Source organism: Calidris pugnax, unplaced genomic scaffold (genome assembly GCF_001431845.1).
Source record: "Calidris pugnax isolate Ruff unplaced genomic scaffold, ASM143184v1 scaffold181, whole genome shotgun sequence".
Classification (NCBI taxonomy): domain Eukaryota; kingdom Metazoa; phylum Chordata; class Aves; order Charadriiformes; family Scolopacidae; genus Calidris; species Calidris pugnax.
The window spans coordinates 460,906-476,823 of record NW_015090976.1 but is presented as its reverse complement, the minus strand read 5'-3'; the positions used below and the strand labels follow the sequence as shown (position 1 = coordinate 476,823).

The 15,918-nt window shown below is 45.1% G+C and overlaps 1 protein-coding gene across 1 annotated transcript in view; it reads left to right on the top strand.

Annotated features, from left to right (window-relative positions):
* Window positions 1–15,486, top strand: part of LOC106894331 (phosphatidylcholine translocator ABCB4-like) — a 21,034-nt gene extending 5,548 nt beyond the window's left edge. The window contains 8 exon segments of the mRNA XM_014952946.1: window positions 1,719–1,864; window positions 6,364–6,464; window positions 7,565–7,624; window positions 7,626–7,696; window positions 8,240–8,243; window positions 9,546–9,671; window positions 15,054–15,135; window positions 15,226–15,486. Coding sequence (XP_014808432.1) covers window positions 1,719–1,864; window positions 6,364–6,464; window positions 7,565–7,624; window positions 7,626–7,696; window positions 8,240–8,243; window positions 9,546–9,671; window positions 15,054–15,135; window positions 15,226–15,486 — 851 coding nt within the window.
* Window positions 15,487–15,918: the final 432 nt, after the last annotated feature.

Genomic DNA, 15,918 nt, shown 5'->3' with positions numbered 1-15,918 from the left:
TGACCCTTTGATCCCTCAGCTTTTATACTGAGTATGATGCGGATGGGATGGAATACCCTGTTGGTCAGTTTTGGGTCACCTGTCCTGTCCGTTCCTCTCTACAGGTGTGACCCCTCTACGCTTTTCCACTTCCGACCCTCCAATGGGGTAAATAACAAATTTGCCTGACCTTGGTTGTTATAGCAAGAAGTATAAGCAAGGACCTGTCTGCACACCATTCCCTGGCATGTAGCACAAACATTGGTCTTATCACTCTGAGAAGGAACAGTTTTCTCCACAATATGCCGTTAATTTCAGAGAGTTAGAAAAGGCCTAACTAAAATGCAAAGTTACAGAACACAAAATTGATCCGGTTTTACCTCAAACCGGGACAGATACTGAAGGTGAAATTCAGATCTGCCCTCAGGGTCAGCTAACTCCATGCATGGGACCTGGCTGTCTGACCAGCTGCAGCCCACATACACGTGGTGCATTCTGTGTCTCACTAACACCAGAGCAGCCATCTGCCCACACCAGCCTACAGCCAGATTGAAACTGTTTGCATTACATTTATTTTTTTTTTTATTACTGTATTTAAGAATATAATACTTTACTGCCCTTAAAAATAATTCCTCACCCTCAATAAAACCCCAAGAAATCATACTGTGGCATGTTTGTTGATGTTTAAAGGTTATGCATTTATACACTAATGGCAGGAAATACAAAAGCTCTTACAGTAACCTTATGAACAGCTATTACACAAAAATACCATACTGTTGCTAATAATTATGTATTTATAAAGTAATAGAAACACTTAGATTGTTTCATGATAATGATCTTTCAGGTTTGATATTTGGCAAATGTGGAGGACAGATAGAGTGAACATTTTATTTTTACTTCCTGGGTTTAAATTATACAAATGTTTTGCATTGAATTCAGACTTTTTCTTTTTTTTTTTTCAAATAAGTGCTTCCCAATCACTGATCCCTCTGACCATTTAATCTGAATTGCTAATGAGATACAAAAGTATATGACTGACAAGATTGCTTTCCCTGATAATAGTCTTTCAGATGAGGAAGAGGGAGTCTTGAGCAATCCCCAGCACTGCGTAGCATTTTACATGTGTCTTCTCAGAAATTTTGCAGCAACACTCAGACTTCCACACCACTTCACAGCAGGCTTACAGTTTTCACAGTACTTGTAACTGACAGAGAATGAAGATGTATTTTTAGCTTTATAGCAGGAGAAAGTATACTGTTTAGTTAGTAGTCTTTGGAGATTCATGTTAAACACTCAAGTACTTGACACTCAAGTACAAATGGTAAATTCCTTAGTATTGTTATTTAGTGAGCATCTGATCATCAAAACCACTTTAAATTCACAAGTGAAAAATTTATTGTAAAGCTACATTGGCTATGAATTGGTGTGGTGGTGTTTGTGCTTTTGCACAAAAGGATATACAGATTGCTCACACACCTTAGGTTTGAGGTTTGTGTTCCTGTATCTTTATTAAACTTTTAGGTCTATTGTATTTACAGTTACATGGAAAGAACCCCATATAATGTGCGTCATCCCACTGTAATCCAAAGTGATTAAGTTCTCTTATGTAGCCTAACTGGGTGATGTGCAGACAGAAGTAACTCTATTTCATGTTACAGGAGATCAGCTGGTTTGATGATCCTAAAATCAGCATTAAAACTCCAGTTTTAACAAAAAAACTGTAGTTTTTGTTCAAACAGAAAAACAAACAGCAGTCTGTGGCTGGCAGCTGTCTCTTCTGCTTTTAACTGTTGTGCCAACTATTGCTGTAACAGGAATGATTCAAATGAAGATTCTGGCTGGACATGCAAATAAAGATAAAAAGGAAGTGGAAATTGCAGGAAAGGTGAGTTCAGTGACCTTTTTCTCTGTTTTTACGTTGTACTGCACAGTGTTGCTTAACAGATAGGGACATTGGGGATGCATCAATAATATGCTCCTCGAAGTCAAAGTCTGCCTTGTATTGTTCTGGGAAAAATGGTGATATAGTAAATATGAAGCTGAAAATTAAAAAGCTGATATATTAATTTATATACTCAAATAGTTTGTAGCAGTCAGAGCATTTTAAAAGTCTGGGTCACTTACACTTGCTCCAGGTCTGCATTTGTGTTCCCTATCCTTTCCCAGTACTCTGCTTTGTTACCCTTTCTTCATTTCTTTCTATTCTATCCATTTTTTTCTTTGTTTCCTTTCAGGGTCCCTCTCTTCTACCTGTCATGTACCATCTCTTTCTCTCACCTTGCAGTTGTCTGTGGGCTTAGCATAGTATAGAAAGTATAGAAACCAGCAGTAATAAAGATCACAGAAACACAGTATGATACGGGGTTGGAAGGGACCTCTGGACATCACCTAGTCCAACCCCCTGCCAAAGCAGGTCCACCCAGAGCAGGTCCCACAGGAACGTGTCCAGGTGGGTTTGAATGTCTCCAGAGAAGGAGACTCCACCACCTCCCTGGGCAGCCTCTGCCAGGGCTCTGCCACCCTCAAAGTGAAGAAGTTCCTCCTCATGTTTAGATGGAACTTCTTATGTTCAAGTTTGTGCCCATTTCCTCTTGTCCTGTCCCTGGGCACCACTGAAAAAAGACCAGCCCCATCCTCTTGACACCCTCCCTTGAAGTATTTATAGGCATTGATCAGATCCCCCCTCAGTCTTCTCTTCTCCAGACTAAAAAGCCCCAAGTCCCTCAGCCTCTCCCCATAAGAGAGATGCTCCAGGCCCCTCATCATCTCTGTAGCCCTCTGCTGTCCCCTCTCCAGCACTTCCCTGTCCTTCTGGAACTGGGGAGCCCAGAACTGGTCCCAGTGCTCCAGATGGGGCCTCCCCAGGGCAGAGCAGAGCAGAGGGGCAGGATGACCTCCCTCCACCTGCTGGTCACACTCATGATGCATGAAAACATCAGGGTGACAGCGTGGCTGACTGTTCCCTGCAATCCTCTGCTCTGATCCTCATTCCTTCCCCTCTCAGCCGGGAAGGGAAGCAGGAGCCTGGGAATCTGTGTCAAAGGAAAACGGGAGTGTGGGAGCAAGGAGGGAGGGTGTTCCTTCATTTCACAACTTGGAGAACTGTTTCCCCACCTCCCAAGACGTGCTGTCTCAGGACAGAGTGAACCCTGTGGGGACTGGGTTTTGACACACTCCAAGCCATGCAGCACCTGTGGGATCTTCTCTTCTGCCCTTTCCTTCCCCCCCATCACACCCCAGTCAGTCGAGCAGAGGAGTCTGGGCACAGCAAATCGTACTCGCTCTTTCCATAATCTACATGAGGGAAGTTTGTCAGAGGCATTTCTATTCCTCCAGACTGATGTAGAAAACTATTTGGGTTGTTTACTCCTAGTCCTTTTCACACTAAAATAAAAAGAAAGGAAACTCCTCTTGGTTTCGCCTGCCAGGAATTTTGGCATAAATGTACATAGCCACGGTTCCTTGTAAGGTCAAATCACAAGGCATCCACAGAATGTGTTCCCTGGCACACATAAACAAGTATTATCTAATAATACTTTTTTCCCTATATAAGTGTGACAAAGGGTCAAGGGAATTCAAAGGAATTAACCAATCTTTGGTGAATTCTGCAACATTTTGCAGCTGAGTCCTACAATGCAACTTGAATTTAACAAACAAGGTCTCACAACACTCTTGAAATAAGTATCCAGTGCAATCATTGTGTGATCTGGTTAAAATTGGTATCTATTTTCTGTGCCTCTTTCCAGCTCATACCATGATTGCACGGGACAGTTATCAGCCCCAGCTGACGCTCGCAGTGTGCCAGGGACAGGAAAAGGCACAAGAGGGTAACGCAGGGACCAGAAGGTAAACTGGGAAACCTCTGTGAGCCCCCAGGTTGGCTACTAGAAAAACAAAGAACCGATCCAAAACAATTGACCATCCAGTTGCTTTTCAGAAGAACAAATTCAATATAGTTCTTAGTGAGAAGCTTCTCAGCCTCAAAGCGTATTTAAATTGACTGTGCAGAGCAAAATTTCACTTTACCTGCCTGTAAATCTATTCTTATCATTAATATAGATGTAAAGAAAATATGATGATGGTCTTTGTAGGGAAGCCAGATGATGTTTACACGTAGTTCTGTTAGTTTTTCCACATAATTTAAATATTTCAGTATCTTATCCCTCATGTTATTTCATCTGTTGTGGTCTTGTGTTTAGATTGTCTAAGTGTTTACTTACTATGCAGAAGTAATGATGCAGAAGGAGAGGTCTGCTAAGCACATGGGTACAGTTGAGTTTTTGGAGGTTTGCTCTCGTGTTCAGAGCTGCTAGGCTTTGCCTTTTTCTTGCTGACTTGAGGGCTGAAATTCACATTTTCTTCCAAGTACCGTTACAGTATAGGCAGACTTTTCACAAGCCTGGAGGTGTTTTGTTACACACTAAAGAAAAATGCTAAAAGAGGTTTCTTTTTAGGAGAATATATGCACTGGGAAAAAAAATAAAAAAGAAACCTCTTCATCTTTACATGACAGGGTAATCAAGAAAAAATTCAAAATGCTGTCACTGATTATTTATAAAGTTTTGCCAAACAAGTAACCTTGTTGAGTGCATTCTTCTGCACTGAAATACTTTAAAGTTATCTCATAGTCACATTGTTTACAGCTGATTATCATTATCTCATGCCAGCTTCCTTGGAGACTATTTGTAAGAATGGTTACAAGGTTGTTGGGTGATAACCTGAATATCTGCTTTTGGCAGACTATATTAATCAAAACAGTTTTTTGCAGATCCCGAGTTTTTGGCAAAATTTAAAACATATGTATTTCCATAGCAATTTAGCAAAACGTTTCACTGCCAACATCTCAAGCAAACTGGGAGAAAAACAAGTCCCAAGCATCTTGTTTTAGATCTAGATAAAAATCTACACTTCTCTTTTTTTAAAGAGGGGCTATTCCTGGTAAAATGCCTATGGAGAAACACCTTCTTCACATACCAAAGAGAAAAAGAAACTACTCCTGGTGAAAGGTAGTGCAGAAACAACATAGTAAAAAGAGAGAGGAAATGTATTTCATGCCTTTCTTACAAGCAGCAGAACTAGACATACTCGTATCTAATGGAGTCAGTTGGCTCCTGGTACAATCTACAAGCACACGAGGGTGGCAGAGCCCTGGCAGAGGCTGCCCAGGGAGGTGGTGGAGTCTCCTTCTCTGGAGACATTCAAACCCACCTGGACACGTTCCTGTGCAACCTGCTCTGGGTGGCCCTGCTCTGGCAGGGGGTTGGACTAGATGATCTCCAGAGGTCCCTTCCAACCCCGTATCATTCTGTGATTTTCAGTGGTACAGACACTATGGGGGGCTTCTGTGAGGTAGTGGAATCCCACAGTGCACAAATCTCACATGGGTGGCAGTATGTGAAAAAGAATTGAGCTTCAGTCCCAGGTCCTAGGTGACTTTCTATACAGTGGATAATTTCTAATTATCTTTTCCCATAAATGAGTAAATTGGGACAAAATTATGAGCTAGAGTGAGTATAGTGCTACATGAAAATGCTGTACAAAATTGCTTTCCAAGATGCCTTACATTTTGAGTTTTGGTTTGTTCCAATCTTGGCCAAGACTAAATGAATTGTTGTTATTAGAAGATTTGAAGATTATATTAACTAACTACAAGTAAATCCCCTAAATATTTGGTGGGCATTAAGAAAATTAAGGCATGAGACTTTAACTAGTTTTCAATCAAGATTGAGTGCCTAGCATCATTAAAATTTTTTAAAAACTTCTCGAAAAACTTCTCCCCACTATTTTTAATTCTGTGGCAAAAAAGGTAGATTTTCAAAGACATAAAATTGACAGGAATTAGATGCCAAGCTGCCATATGGGCCAGAAAGGCCTGTCTCTACATTTTTAAGAATGGCCAGTGGCTTTGAGTTTCTCCTTGAAAAATTCCTGATTTTCCAGAAATGCTGAGACTGCACCCTGGGAAAGATAATTTCTGTAAGGGTGAGCTCAAAATCATGAGTTGCTTTTGAAAATGTGGACATATGTTTACCCTGCAGTTCCAAAGGCATTTGCAGGTGATGCAGGCTCCTTGGGTTTATCCTGCCTGGGGTCCTGCAGTGATGACAGCCCCATGGCATCATCCTTGTGATGGGTTTCACAAGCCCACTGGAAAATAAACTCCTGTTACTGACCTGTGCTGAACTGTGTGCTGCCTCAACTTCACTGCTATAATCCATGCTAATTGGATATATTTAACAGCAGCATACCTACAAAAGCTGCAATCACTCTTTTAACAGTATTGTATATCTACTTCTATTGCAGTTATTCTATTTATGGGATTATGTTAAAAAAATTCCATATAATCTTATTTTTCTGCTGATGAATATCTGTTCTCCAATACAGGTTGCTTCTGAAGCCGTAGGAAACATTCGAATTGTTGTTACTTTGATTCAGGAAAGAAAATTTGAGCTTATATATGGACAATGTTTGCAAGCATCACACAGGTTAAAAATGCTTCCCCCCCTCAAAAGATATTGAAATATTCCTTTTTAAAATGAGCACAAATTAACACCAATAATCTGAATCAAAATTTGTCTCTGTCAGTGTGTTATAAAATCTTTCATTCCAAACTCAGCTTTGATATAAAAAATGCAGATAATCTTTCCCTTCAAGCTGGTGTTATTGAAATTTTAGTAATGTTCCAAAGGTAATGTTCTAAAGGACCTTTTTATTTTTTTCCTAAGTGTCCATGATATTGTTATTGGCTGTTGTAATTCTGCAAATGAAAGCCTTTATTAATTCTTAATAGTCATAAGCTCTTTCTTCTGAGGGAATCTATTGTTTAACAGATCAAAAGTCAGTCTTTACCTGTAGGTTTAGGTAAGATTCCTATCAAAATCAATGGGATTTTCCTCAGGAATGGACTAGAAGGGTAGACCTGCACAAGAGCTCCTTTATTTTTTCCTTCTATTACTCTATCCAAGTACTACTGTGGGCCATGTGAAACCTCATGAATTATCACTTGCTTTGGTTCAATGCAAGACAAAGCACAAACATTTGTTCTATTGAACAAGTAATTTCTCCTTTGTAGACATTTTAAAGTTCTCGATGATTTTCCTGATGTGTCAGTTGAAACTCTGAATTGCAGCTGTGTTATAATTTTTTGAAATAACTGAATGTATGACGTAAAGACAATGCCAATTGTATGTGCTCAAAATATTTAGAGCTGGAGCAATCTCTTCTTCCATCACAATAGTTTGAGATTTTGCAGACAAAGAGAGAGGAAGCTGAAGCATATAAGAATGATGATGTCTTAGGTCAGAATCTTACAAAGAGCTGGAGATTATTATATCCCAGGCTGGATGGAGCTTTAAGCAACCTGCTCTAGTGGGAGGTGTCCCTGCCCAGGGCAGGGGGGTTGGAACTGGATGATCTTTAAGGTCCCTTCCCACCCAAACCGTTCTATGATTCTATGATTCTATGATTTTACTTTAAAATACTAAGGACTTGTGGATTCCTTTGAATTGTAGGATATGTTTCACATTCTTGATTTCTACAAGTGAATGTACAATATGATTGTGATTATATGTTTTTTCCATTACAGAAATTCTGTAAAGAAGGCACATATCCTTGGATTTGCTTTTGCCTTTACACAAGCTATTATGTACTTATGTTGGGTATTGAAGGTTTGGTGCCTATCTGTTGAGAAATGGGCATGTTTTTGTAAGGAGAGTATGTTTGATTTTTCTATAGATATTATGAAATCATAGAATCATAGAATCATAGAATCATAGAATTGCCCAGGCCGGAAGGGACCTCCAAAGGCCATCTAGTCCAACCCCCCGCAGTCAGCAGGGACACCCCCAACTAGACCAGGTTGCCCAGGGCCTCGTCGAGCCTCTCCTTGAATATCTCCAGGGATGGGGCCTCAACCACCTCCCTGGGCAACCTGTTCCAGTGCTCCACCACCCTCACAGTGAAGAACCCTCTCCTCATCTCCAGTCTAAATCTGTTCCCCTCCAGCTTGAAGCCATTGCCCCTCGTCCTGTCACTGCAGGCCTTTCTAAACAGGCTCTCCCCAGCCTTCCTGTAGGCTCCCTTCAGGTACTGGAAGGCCGCTATTAGGTCTCCCCGGAGCCTCCTCTTCTCCAGGCTGAACAACCCCAGCTCCCTCAGCCTGTCCTCGTAGCAGAGGTGCTCCAAGCTCCTGATCATCCTCGTGGGCCTCCTCTGGACCCTCTCCATCAGGTCCATGTCCTTCTTATATTGAGGGCTCCAGACCTGCACACAATAATAAATTATAGCATACAGAACAAAAAAAATCAATAAATACTTCTGTCTTCCATTCTTTACCCTTACGTTCACCCTCCTTCCTTACACTATTACAGATCCAAAATGAGTGATGCTTTCAGACTGCATCTAGCTACCTGCATACAATTTCCCTCATAATCAGGTTCCCCAGGGTAAAAGGGAGGCAACATGAAAACGGGCAAAGCCAAGCCATGCCTTGTTTTCATGGCCAACAAGGTTTCTGTAGCAACAACAGAATCACATGGCTTAGCTGTGGGGAGTGTAGGTGGACAGGATTAAAAGGTAAGTGGAGCAAGTAACCAGTGAAACTGAGGTGAGGAAATTATAAACCCTGGAACAAGAGAGGTGGAGAGCAAGAGAAAGGTTCAGCAAACACCCCCTCTGGGAAGTGCCCAGCCTGAGCTGAAAAAGCTTCTCCGAGTGTTTGCAGTGAGCTGTGTCCATTGTTCCCACCAGCTGGCACCTTCCCAACCTTCTCTTTCCTCCCTCCGTATCTCCAGCATCTAATCAGCTCCTGTCTCCCTGCAGCTGAAATCCCTGTCTGTATGTGTCCATTGACACCTTCTCTCCCGTGCACGTCCCATGCCTGCTCTCAGCACTTGTCAGCCAAAAAATGCTGCTGAGGCTACAGCAGCTTCTCATCCCCATTACACCAACCCCGTCTCAAACACCAGCATCACCCCCCCTGTCCCTACACGTTCGAGTGAATCCCTTCTCCTCGTATACATCCTCTCCTACTGCCCTTTGCTCATCCCAGAGTTCACGGCTCTTTCTCGTCTCCTATTTGTTTTTACCTTTTTTCACCTGAACTCAATGACCCGATCGCTCCTGGAAGACTGGGACATTCAGAGGGAATGTGGAATGGCACATTTCTCCACAATCCTCAGCCTGCTCCACAGCTAATACCTTCGATTTTACAGATGAAGAAACTGAGGTGCAAGGCACAATGCATCCTACCACATCTCATGCATTAAGAAGAGAAACAGAAATCAGTTTCTAATAAACCCAGACAAGGGGGCGGGGAAGGGAAGCACAGAGTGCTACTCTCCTCCCGACAAACAAAGTATGGATTTTCTCAGTAAGAAAAAAAATCAGAGACAAAGTATGGATTTTCTCAGTAAGAAAAAAAGTCAGAGGGTTTGCAATAGACGGCTCTTATCCTACCTCACCTTTATTAATAAGTATTTATCTGAAGCCCCTAATCTGCCCATAAAAGATTTTATTGCCTTTGCCAAATCAATGTCAGTATATTTTTCCCCTCTTTATCTTTACAGAGTGTTTTCTGCAGTTGTGTTTGGTGCAAGGGCACTAGGACAAAGCATTTCTTTCACTCCAGACTATGCCCAAGCCAAAAAGTTGGCTACCTACTTGTTTATGCTGTTTCATAGAATCACAGAATGGTTCAGGTTGGAAGGGACCTTCAAGATCATCCAGTTCCATCCCCCTGCCCTGGGCAGGGACACCTCCCACCAGAGCAGGTTGCTCCAAGCCCCATCCAGCCTGGCCTTGAACCCCTCCAGGGATGGGGCAGCCACAGCTTCCCTGGGCAACCTCTTCCAGTGCCTCAGAGGGAAAAATTTCTCCCTGGTGTCTAACCTAACTCTCCCCTCTTTCGGTCCGACGCCATTACCCCTCACCCTGTCGCTACACACCCTTGCTAAAGCTGCCCCCTCCAGCTGGTAAGTAAGCATGGTGTTACGCACACCATAGCATATTCCTCTAATTTATTCCAAGCCTGTTTTTCTTTTTTTTCTCCTACCCATATCATAGCTACCCAGAACAAGTGCTGTGCGAACCCATTCACACCTGACTCATCCGACTAAATTGGGGCTAAGCTTTGCTTTATGTCTTCTCATGCCAAAACCTCACCTGTCTCTTGGTGCAACATCTTTAAGAGCCAGTGGAAATAGGGTTAATGCAGCAGAGATGATTTGTCAAGACTTTCTTACATGAGTCTACCTGAGCACAGATCATGGAATCACAGAATCACAGAATTGTCAGAGTTGGAAGGGACCTCTAGAGCCCATCCAGTCCAACTCCCCTGCCAAAGCAGGGCTGCCCAGAGCACATCACTCAGGAGCATCCAGGAGGGGCTTGAAGATCTCCAGAGAAGGGGACTCCACACCCTCCCTGGGCAGCCTGTCCCAGGGCTCTGCCACCCTCACCCCAAAGAAGTTCTTCCTCCCATTGGAGTGGAACTTCCCATGGTCCAGCTTGTGCCCGTTGCCCCTCGTCCTGTCACTGGGAACCACTGAGAAGAGTCCAGCTCCATCCTCCTTCAGCCCACCCTTTAGATGTTAGGAAGCATTAATAAGGTCTTCCCTCAGCCTTCTCTTCTCCAGGCTCAAGAGCCCCAGCTCTCTCAGCCTTTCCTCATCAGGGAGATGCTCCAATCCCTCCATCATCTCTGTTGCCCTATGCTGGACTCTCTCCAGCAGTTCCCTGTCTCTCTTGAACTGGGGAGCCCAGCACTGGACGCAGGATTCCAGTTGTGGCCTCCCCAGTGCAGAGCAGAGGGGGAGAATGACCTCCCTCCACCTCCTGGCCACACTCTTCCCTACGCAGCCCAGGATCCCACTGGCCTCTTGGCCACAAGGGCACATGGCTGGCTCATGGAGAGTTTACTGTCCACCAGGACCCTCAGATCCTTCTCCTCAGAAGTGCAACTTGAACGTATAACTAGCCCCCTAATATTGAACCAGATTTTTTGAGGGATAACTCAAAAGTGCAAGTTGTCCATAATAGTTTATCACACACTTTAGTAACCAACAGTGTATAGGAAGGTATGGGGTCACCAGCGTGACACCACCAAATGTCTCTAGTACTGACAGCAAGGTGGCAGAGAAAGTAGATCTGTTGTAGTTAGGGTGATAAACAAGCGGGGTGCAATACAGTGGTTTCAAGTCTTTCAAGGTTGATAACAATGTCTAATATTGGATCTATTGCAAATATAACTTGGCTTTCACATTCATCTCCCCTTCTCTGCTGCCACATGTGAGCGGCTAAATTAACAGACACAGGGCATGAAATGGCCTCAGTGCCCTGCCTGCTGAAGGCCTTAATGTAGCTAAATTAAAACAAACAAACAAACAAACAGAAAAATCCCATGAAATAAAACCCAACCATCTATAAAGTACTGTGTTCCTGACTTTTTAACTCCTGGGTGGTCAAAATGAAAAGACAGTAGATCTCCAGGGGCTGAGAGCTCAGGTTGGTGCTGTCTCACAAGAATGGACCCTCGTGGACTGCACCACAGCTGAAAACACCGTGTGCGGGTGACAGGGTGACAGCTGGCGGGTGTCACACCAGGGGATTGCCAGGTCACCAGAAGCAGCCAATACTCTTCCCTTCGTTGATCCCTACCAAAGGTAATTAGCCCCTCATTTCCAACTTGCAACCAGAAACACATTGCCGATTGGTGCTTTGCTAAGTGCCTGCAGGATAACAGCATTCCTGTGACCTACTGCGTCAGACATTGAAACGGGGAGGGGTTTTCCTCCCAGAAGAGCTGAAGGGCGAGCAGGGAGCCAGGAGGTGACAGTGGCTTCAGGCATTTGCTCAAGCTCGTTGCTGCAGACACCTGAATGGCAGGCATCTTCACCCCTGCAGGAGAAGTCTCTGCTAATAAAATAACCTGGGTGGTGCTGGTACTTGGGCAAGTCATTCCAGATGGAAGAGCATGGAGCAACCGACACACAGAAAGCACTGAAAAAGAGGAACTTTCCTTCCATTAAGTGAAAGCAACAGGGAAGTGCTAAGGCAGCCCAGGGAGAACTGGTCTCACCCTCCTTTTCTCGACATCTGATTAGCCAGATGTGTGAAGTCAAACACAGAGCTGGCTTGGGAAAACAGGCAGAAACCCACCACCTTGCTCCCACTCTCTTCTCTCCCTTTCCTTGTTTCCTGTTTCTCCCTATTTCATAGAATCATAGAATTGTCCAGGCTGGAAGGGACCTTTAAGATCATCTACTCCAACCATCAACCTAACTCTGATAAAAACCATCACTAAACCATGTCTCTAAGCACTACGTCAACCCATCTTTTATACACCTCCAGGGATGGCCCCTCAACCACTTCCCTGGGCAACCCATTCCAAGGCTTAAGAACACTTTCCATGTAAACATTTTCCCTAATCTCCAATCTGAACCTCCCCTGGTGCAACTTGAGGCCATTTCCTCTTGTCCCATCGCCTGTTCCTTGTTCCCACCCTGGCTACACCCTCCTTTCAGGGAGTTGGAGAGAGCAATAAGGTCTCCCCTCAGCCTCCTCTTCTCCAGGCTGAATAACCCCAGCTCCCTCAGCCTCTCCTCAGGAGACTTGTTCTCCAGACCCCTCACCAGCTCCGCTGCCCTTCTCTGGACCCGCTCCAGCCCCTCAATGTCTTTTTTTCTTGTGGTGAGGGGCCCAAAACTGGACACAGCCCTGGAGGTGGGGCCTCACCAGTGCCCGGTACAGGGAGATGATCCCCTGTCATTACCTCCTGGTTGCATCTGATGTGACGAGCCGAGTCTTGGGTAGGGTGGATCTTTTTGCTGCAAAATGAAAAGCACCTTGGAGGGAAAAGGAGCTTCAGGTTTTCTACATCGGTTGTGAATAATTATGCTACCTAAAAAAAAAAAAAAAATCCCAGAAGTTGATCTGCTCTGAGCAGCTTCTGGCAGGTGAAAGCAAGCAAAGGCTAGTCCTGCCTGCTGTCTGAACTGGTGGGCTCAAGCTAACACCTGCTTGTCAGCTCACTCGTGTGGAAAATACGAGCTAGGACAAACGTTTCTCAGTCAATAAATTCCCACACGCTTAGGAGATCGGTGGGTTTTCCCAGCAAAGCTTCATCCCTTGCATGAGAGAAGTACCTTGTTCACAAAGCAGGTATGGGGGAAGCAAAGAGCTGCAATAAAATTTCTTGAGTAAATTTGTGTCAGCTTTAAAATAAAGCGCCAGGCAAACGTGAGTTTGAATTTGACTGGCTTCTCCTTGATCCTAAATCCCTCCCGATATATCTCAGGCTGAGTTTTCTTCAGAATTACGGAGAACCAGGGTGGTGAAAGAAGAGCTGAATGCTCAGGCTGCTTGGTGCTAAGCCAAGCCTTGGGCTGGCTCCTGGCAGTGTCACAACCTCGCTCTCACACCCGGCACTCACAGAATCACAGAGAACCCCATGGGGTTGGAAAGGACTTCCAGAGATCATCTCCTCCAACCCCCCCTGCCAAAGCAGGTCCACCCACAGCAGGTCGCACAGGAACATGCCCAGATGGGTTTGAATGTCTCCAGAGCAGGCGACTCCATCACCTCCCTGGGCAGCCTCTGCCAGGGCTCTGCCACCCTCACAGCAAAGAAGTTCCTCCTCATGTTGAGGTGGGACTTGGTCTATTCCAGTTTGTGCCCATTTCCTCTTGTCCTATGGCTGGGCATCATCTCCTCTGCTCCCACTCCAACACACACGGCACTGCTCTTGCTCAGCATCTGAGGGGCTGGCTCTGCTGTGAAACACACTCTGAAACGTGGTGCCCAGCTCAGGTCCTGCATGTAGGCTCCTCACCCACACTTCCCCTGGCGAGCGGGGAAGGAGTTGCCCCAGACTTGTCACTCGGTGGAAAAGCAGCTCAAACATCACACAGCATGGGGTTAGGTCTAAACCCTATATATATACATGAGGTTTAGGCTCGTGTATATTTCCTGTGTCTAGAAATACATACACCTGTGGGAGACAAAGGAACCCAGCTCCGTGGTGGTCAGAAGCCATGCCTTGCTGCTGCCCCAGCTCCGGCCATTTCCTCTTGTCCTATGGCTGGGCATCATCTCCTCTGCTCCCACTCCAACACACACGGCACTGCTCTTGCTCAGCATCTGAGGGGCTGGCTCTGCTGTGAAACACACTCTGAAACGTGGTGCCCAGCTCAGGTCCTGCATGTAGGCTCCTCACCCACACTTCCCCTGGCGAGCGGGGAAGGAGTTGCCCCAGACTTGTCACTCGGTGGAAAAGCAGCTCAAACATCACACAGCATGGGGTTAGGTCTAAACCCTATATATATACATGAGGTTTAGGCTCGTGTATATTTCCTGTGTCTAGAAATACATACACCTGTGGGAGACAAAGGAACCCAGCTCCGTGGTGGTCAGAAGCCATGCCTTGCTGCTGCCCCAGCTCCGGTAGAGCAGCCCCAAATCCTGCTGTTGGTTACATGAGGCAACCTCTGCACTGGATCCAGGATGCCTTGGCTTTGCAGAGGGGAACCGGGATTTGCAAGTTGGCTGGTCATGCCAACAGGAGGCAACCAACCAACCCCACTCTCAATCCCAAAAGCAATTCAGCATTATCAATTTCTAAAATAATTTTATTGCAATATTTGCCATCTTTGTCGCCACAAAGCCCAGAACATCAGGTAACATTGAAGAATTTGTAACCTTCAGAGTATTTTAAAAAAAAAGGAGGGGTGTGTAAAAGCGTGTGGACTAAGTACACCATACTTAGTGCCTACAAACTAGAATACAAAATTATCCACGATTTTATAATGGAACTGTTTGAAGGCTTAAGTTGTAATTATTTAATGAGCAGGACTGAAATGGGGAGCAGTTTTCCATATCGCTGAGTGTGAAAGTGCCTGGCTTGTCAAACGAGCCAGACCAATTTATTGGGGACAATTTCTAAAACTGAGCACCTGTGACCTGCCTGTGGCAGTCAGGAAGGGCCAGGCTGGAGACCTGACCCCAGGGGCAAGTGAAAATACAAATGCACACACACACCAGCAAGCAGTCCCTGTCCCCAACCCAAGGTGTACACACAGGGGTCCGAACCAGACATCAGGGGTCACGGTGTCTCACCTCCAAGGCCACAGAAACATCACATCTGTCATTGCTCCATCACAGGTAACGTAACAGATAAGGGACTCGGGCACCACAGGTGGAAACAGCTGCTGCACTTGGTTTTAATTCACCTTCTGGTTGCTCACTGTCCAGGAAGCTCTGGATGAAGCCCCAGAAGGCTGCACCTGCATCGTGATAGCTCACCACCATGGTCCAGAGGGCAAGGGATCTATTGGCAGCTCCTGGCTGAAAAAGGCATCTACTGTTCTCTGGTCAATGTTCAATGCAGGCCGTGCAACATGTGATAGGGCAGTACCTGCTGCTGAAGTGGAGCTGTACAGCTGGTTCTGTGCTTTGGATGAGACTATTAAGGATGTTTCACTGCTCCTGGTCTTGGCAGAATTCTGTAAATAGTTTCCTTAAACCCCATAACTGACTGACATACATTAGCTTCAAGAACCCAACCCTCTTCCACCCACACAAAAATTCACAGATGCTAAAATTGAAGATTACACAGCAGCCATGAAAAAGCCCTGCTGAACCACAAAGCCCTGGGCAGAGATGGCCCTTCTGTTCTCCAGGTGCCAAGATCAGCTCTGGAGCCCCTGGCATGGGTGCTCCTGGAGAAGGGAGGTGTGTACCTCAAAGGTATGCGAGGGAGAAGGTTTGAGGGCAAAGCCCCTGGAGACAGAAGAGGTTGGTCTTTTGGGGATAGGGAAAAGCAGTGTCCAGCCTGGGGAGAGCAGCAAGCTGGGATGTGGGTGAAAAAGGGACAAGCGCTTGTTTGCCTGTCCAGGTCTCAGGGGTTGTGTTTTTACAGGTTGATCATAACTACACGATAACTTT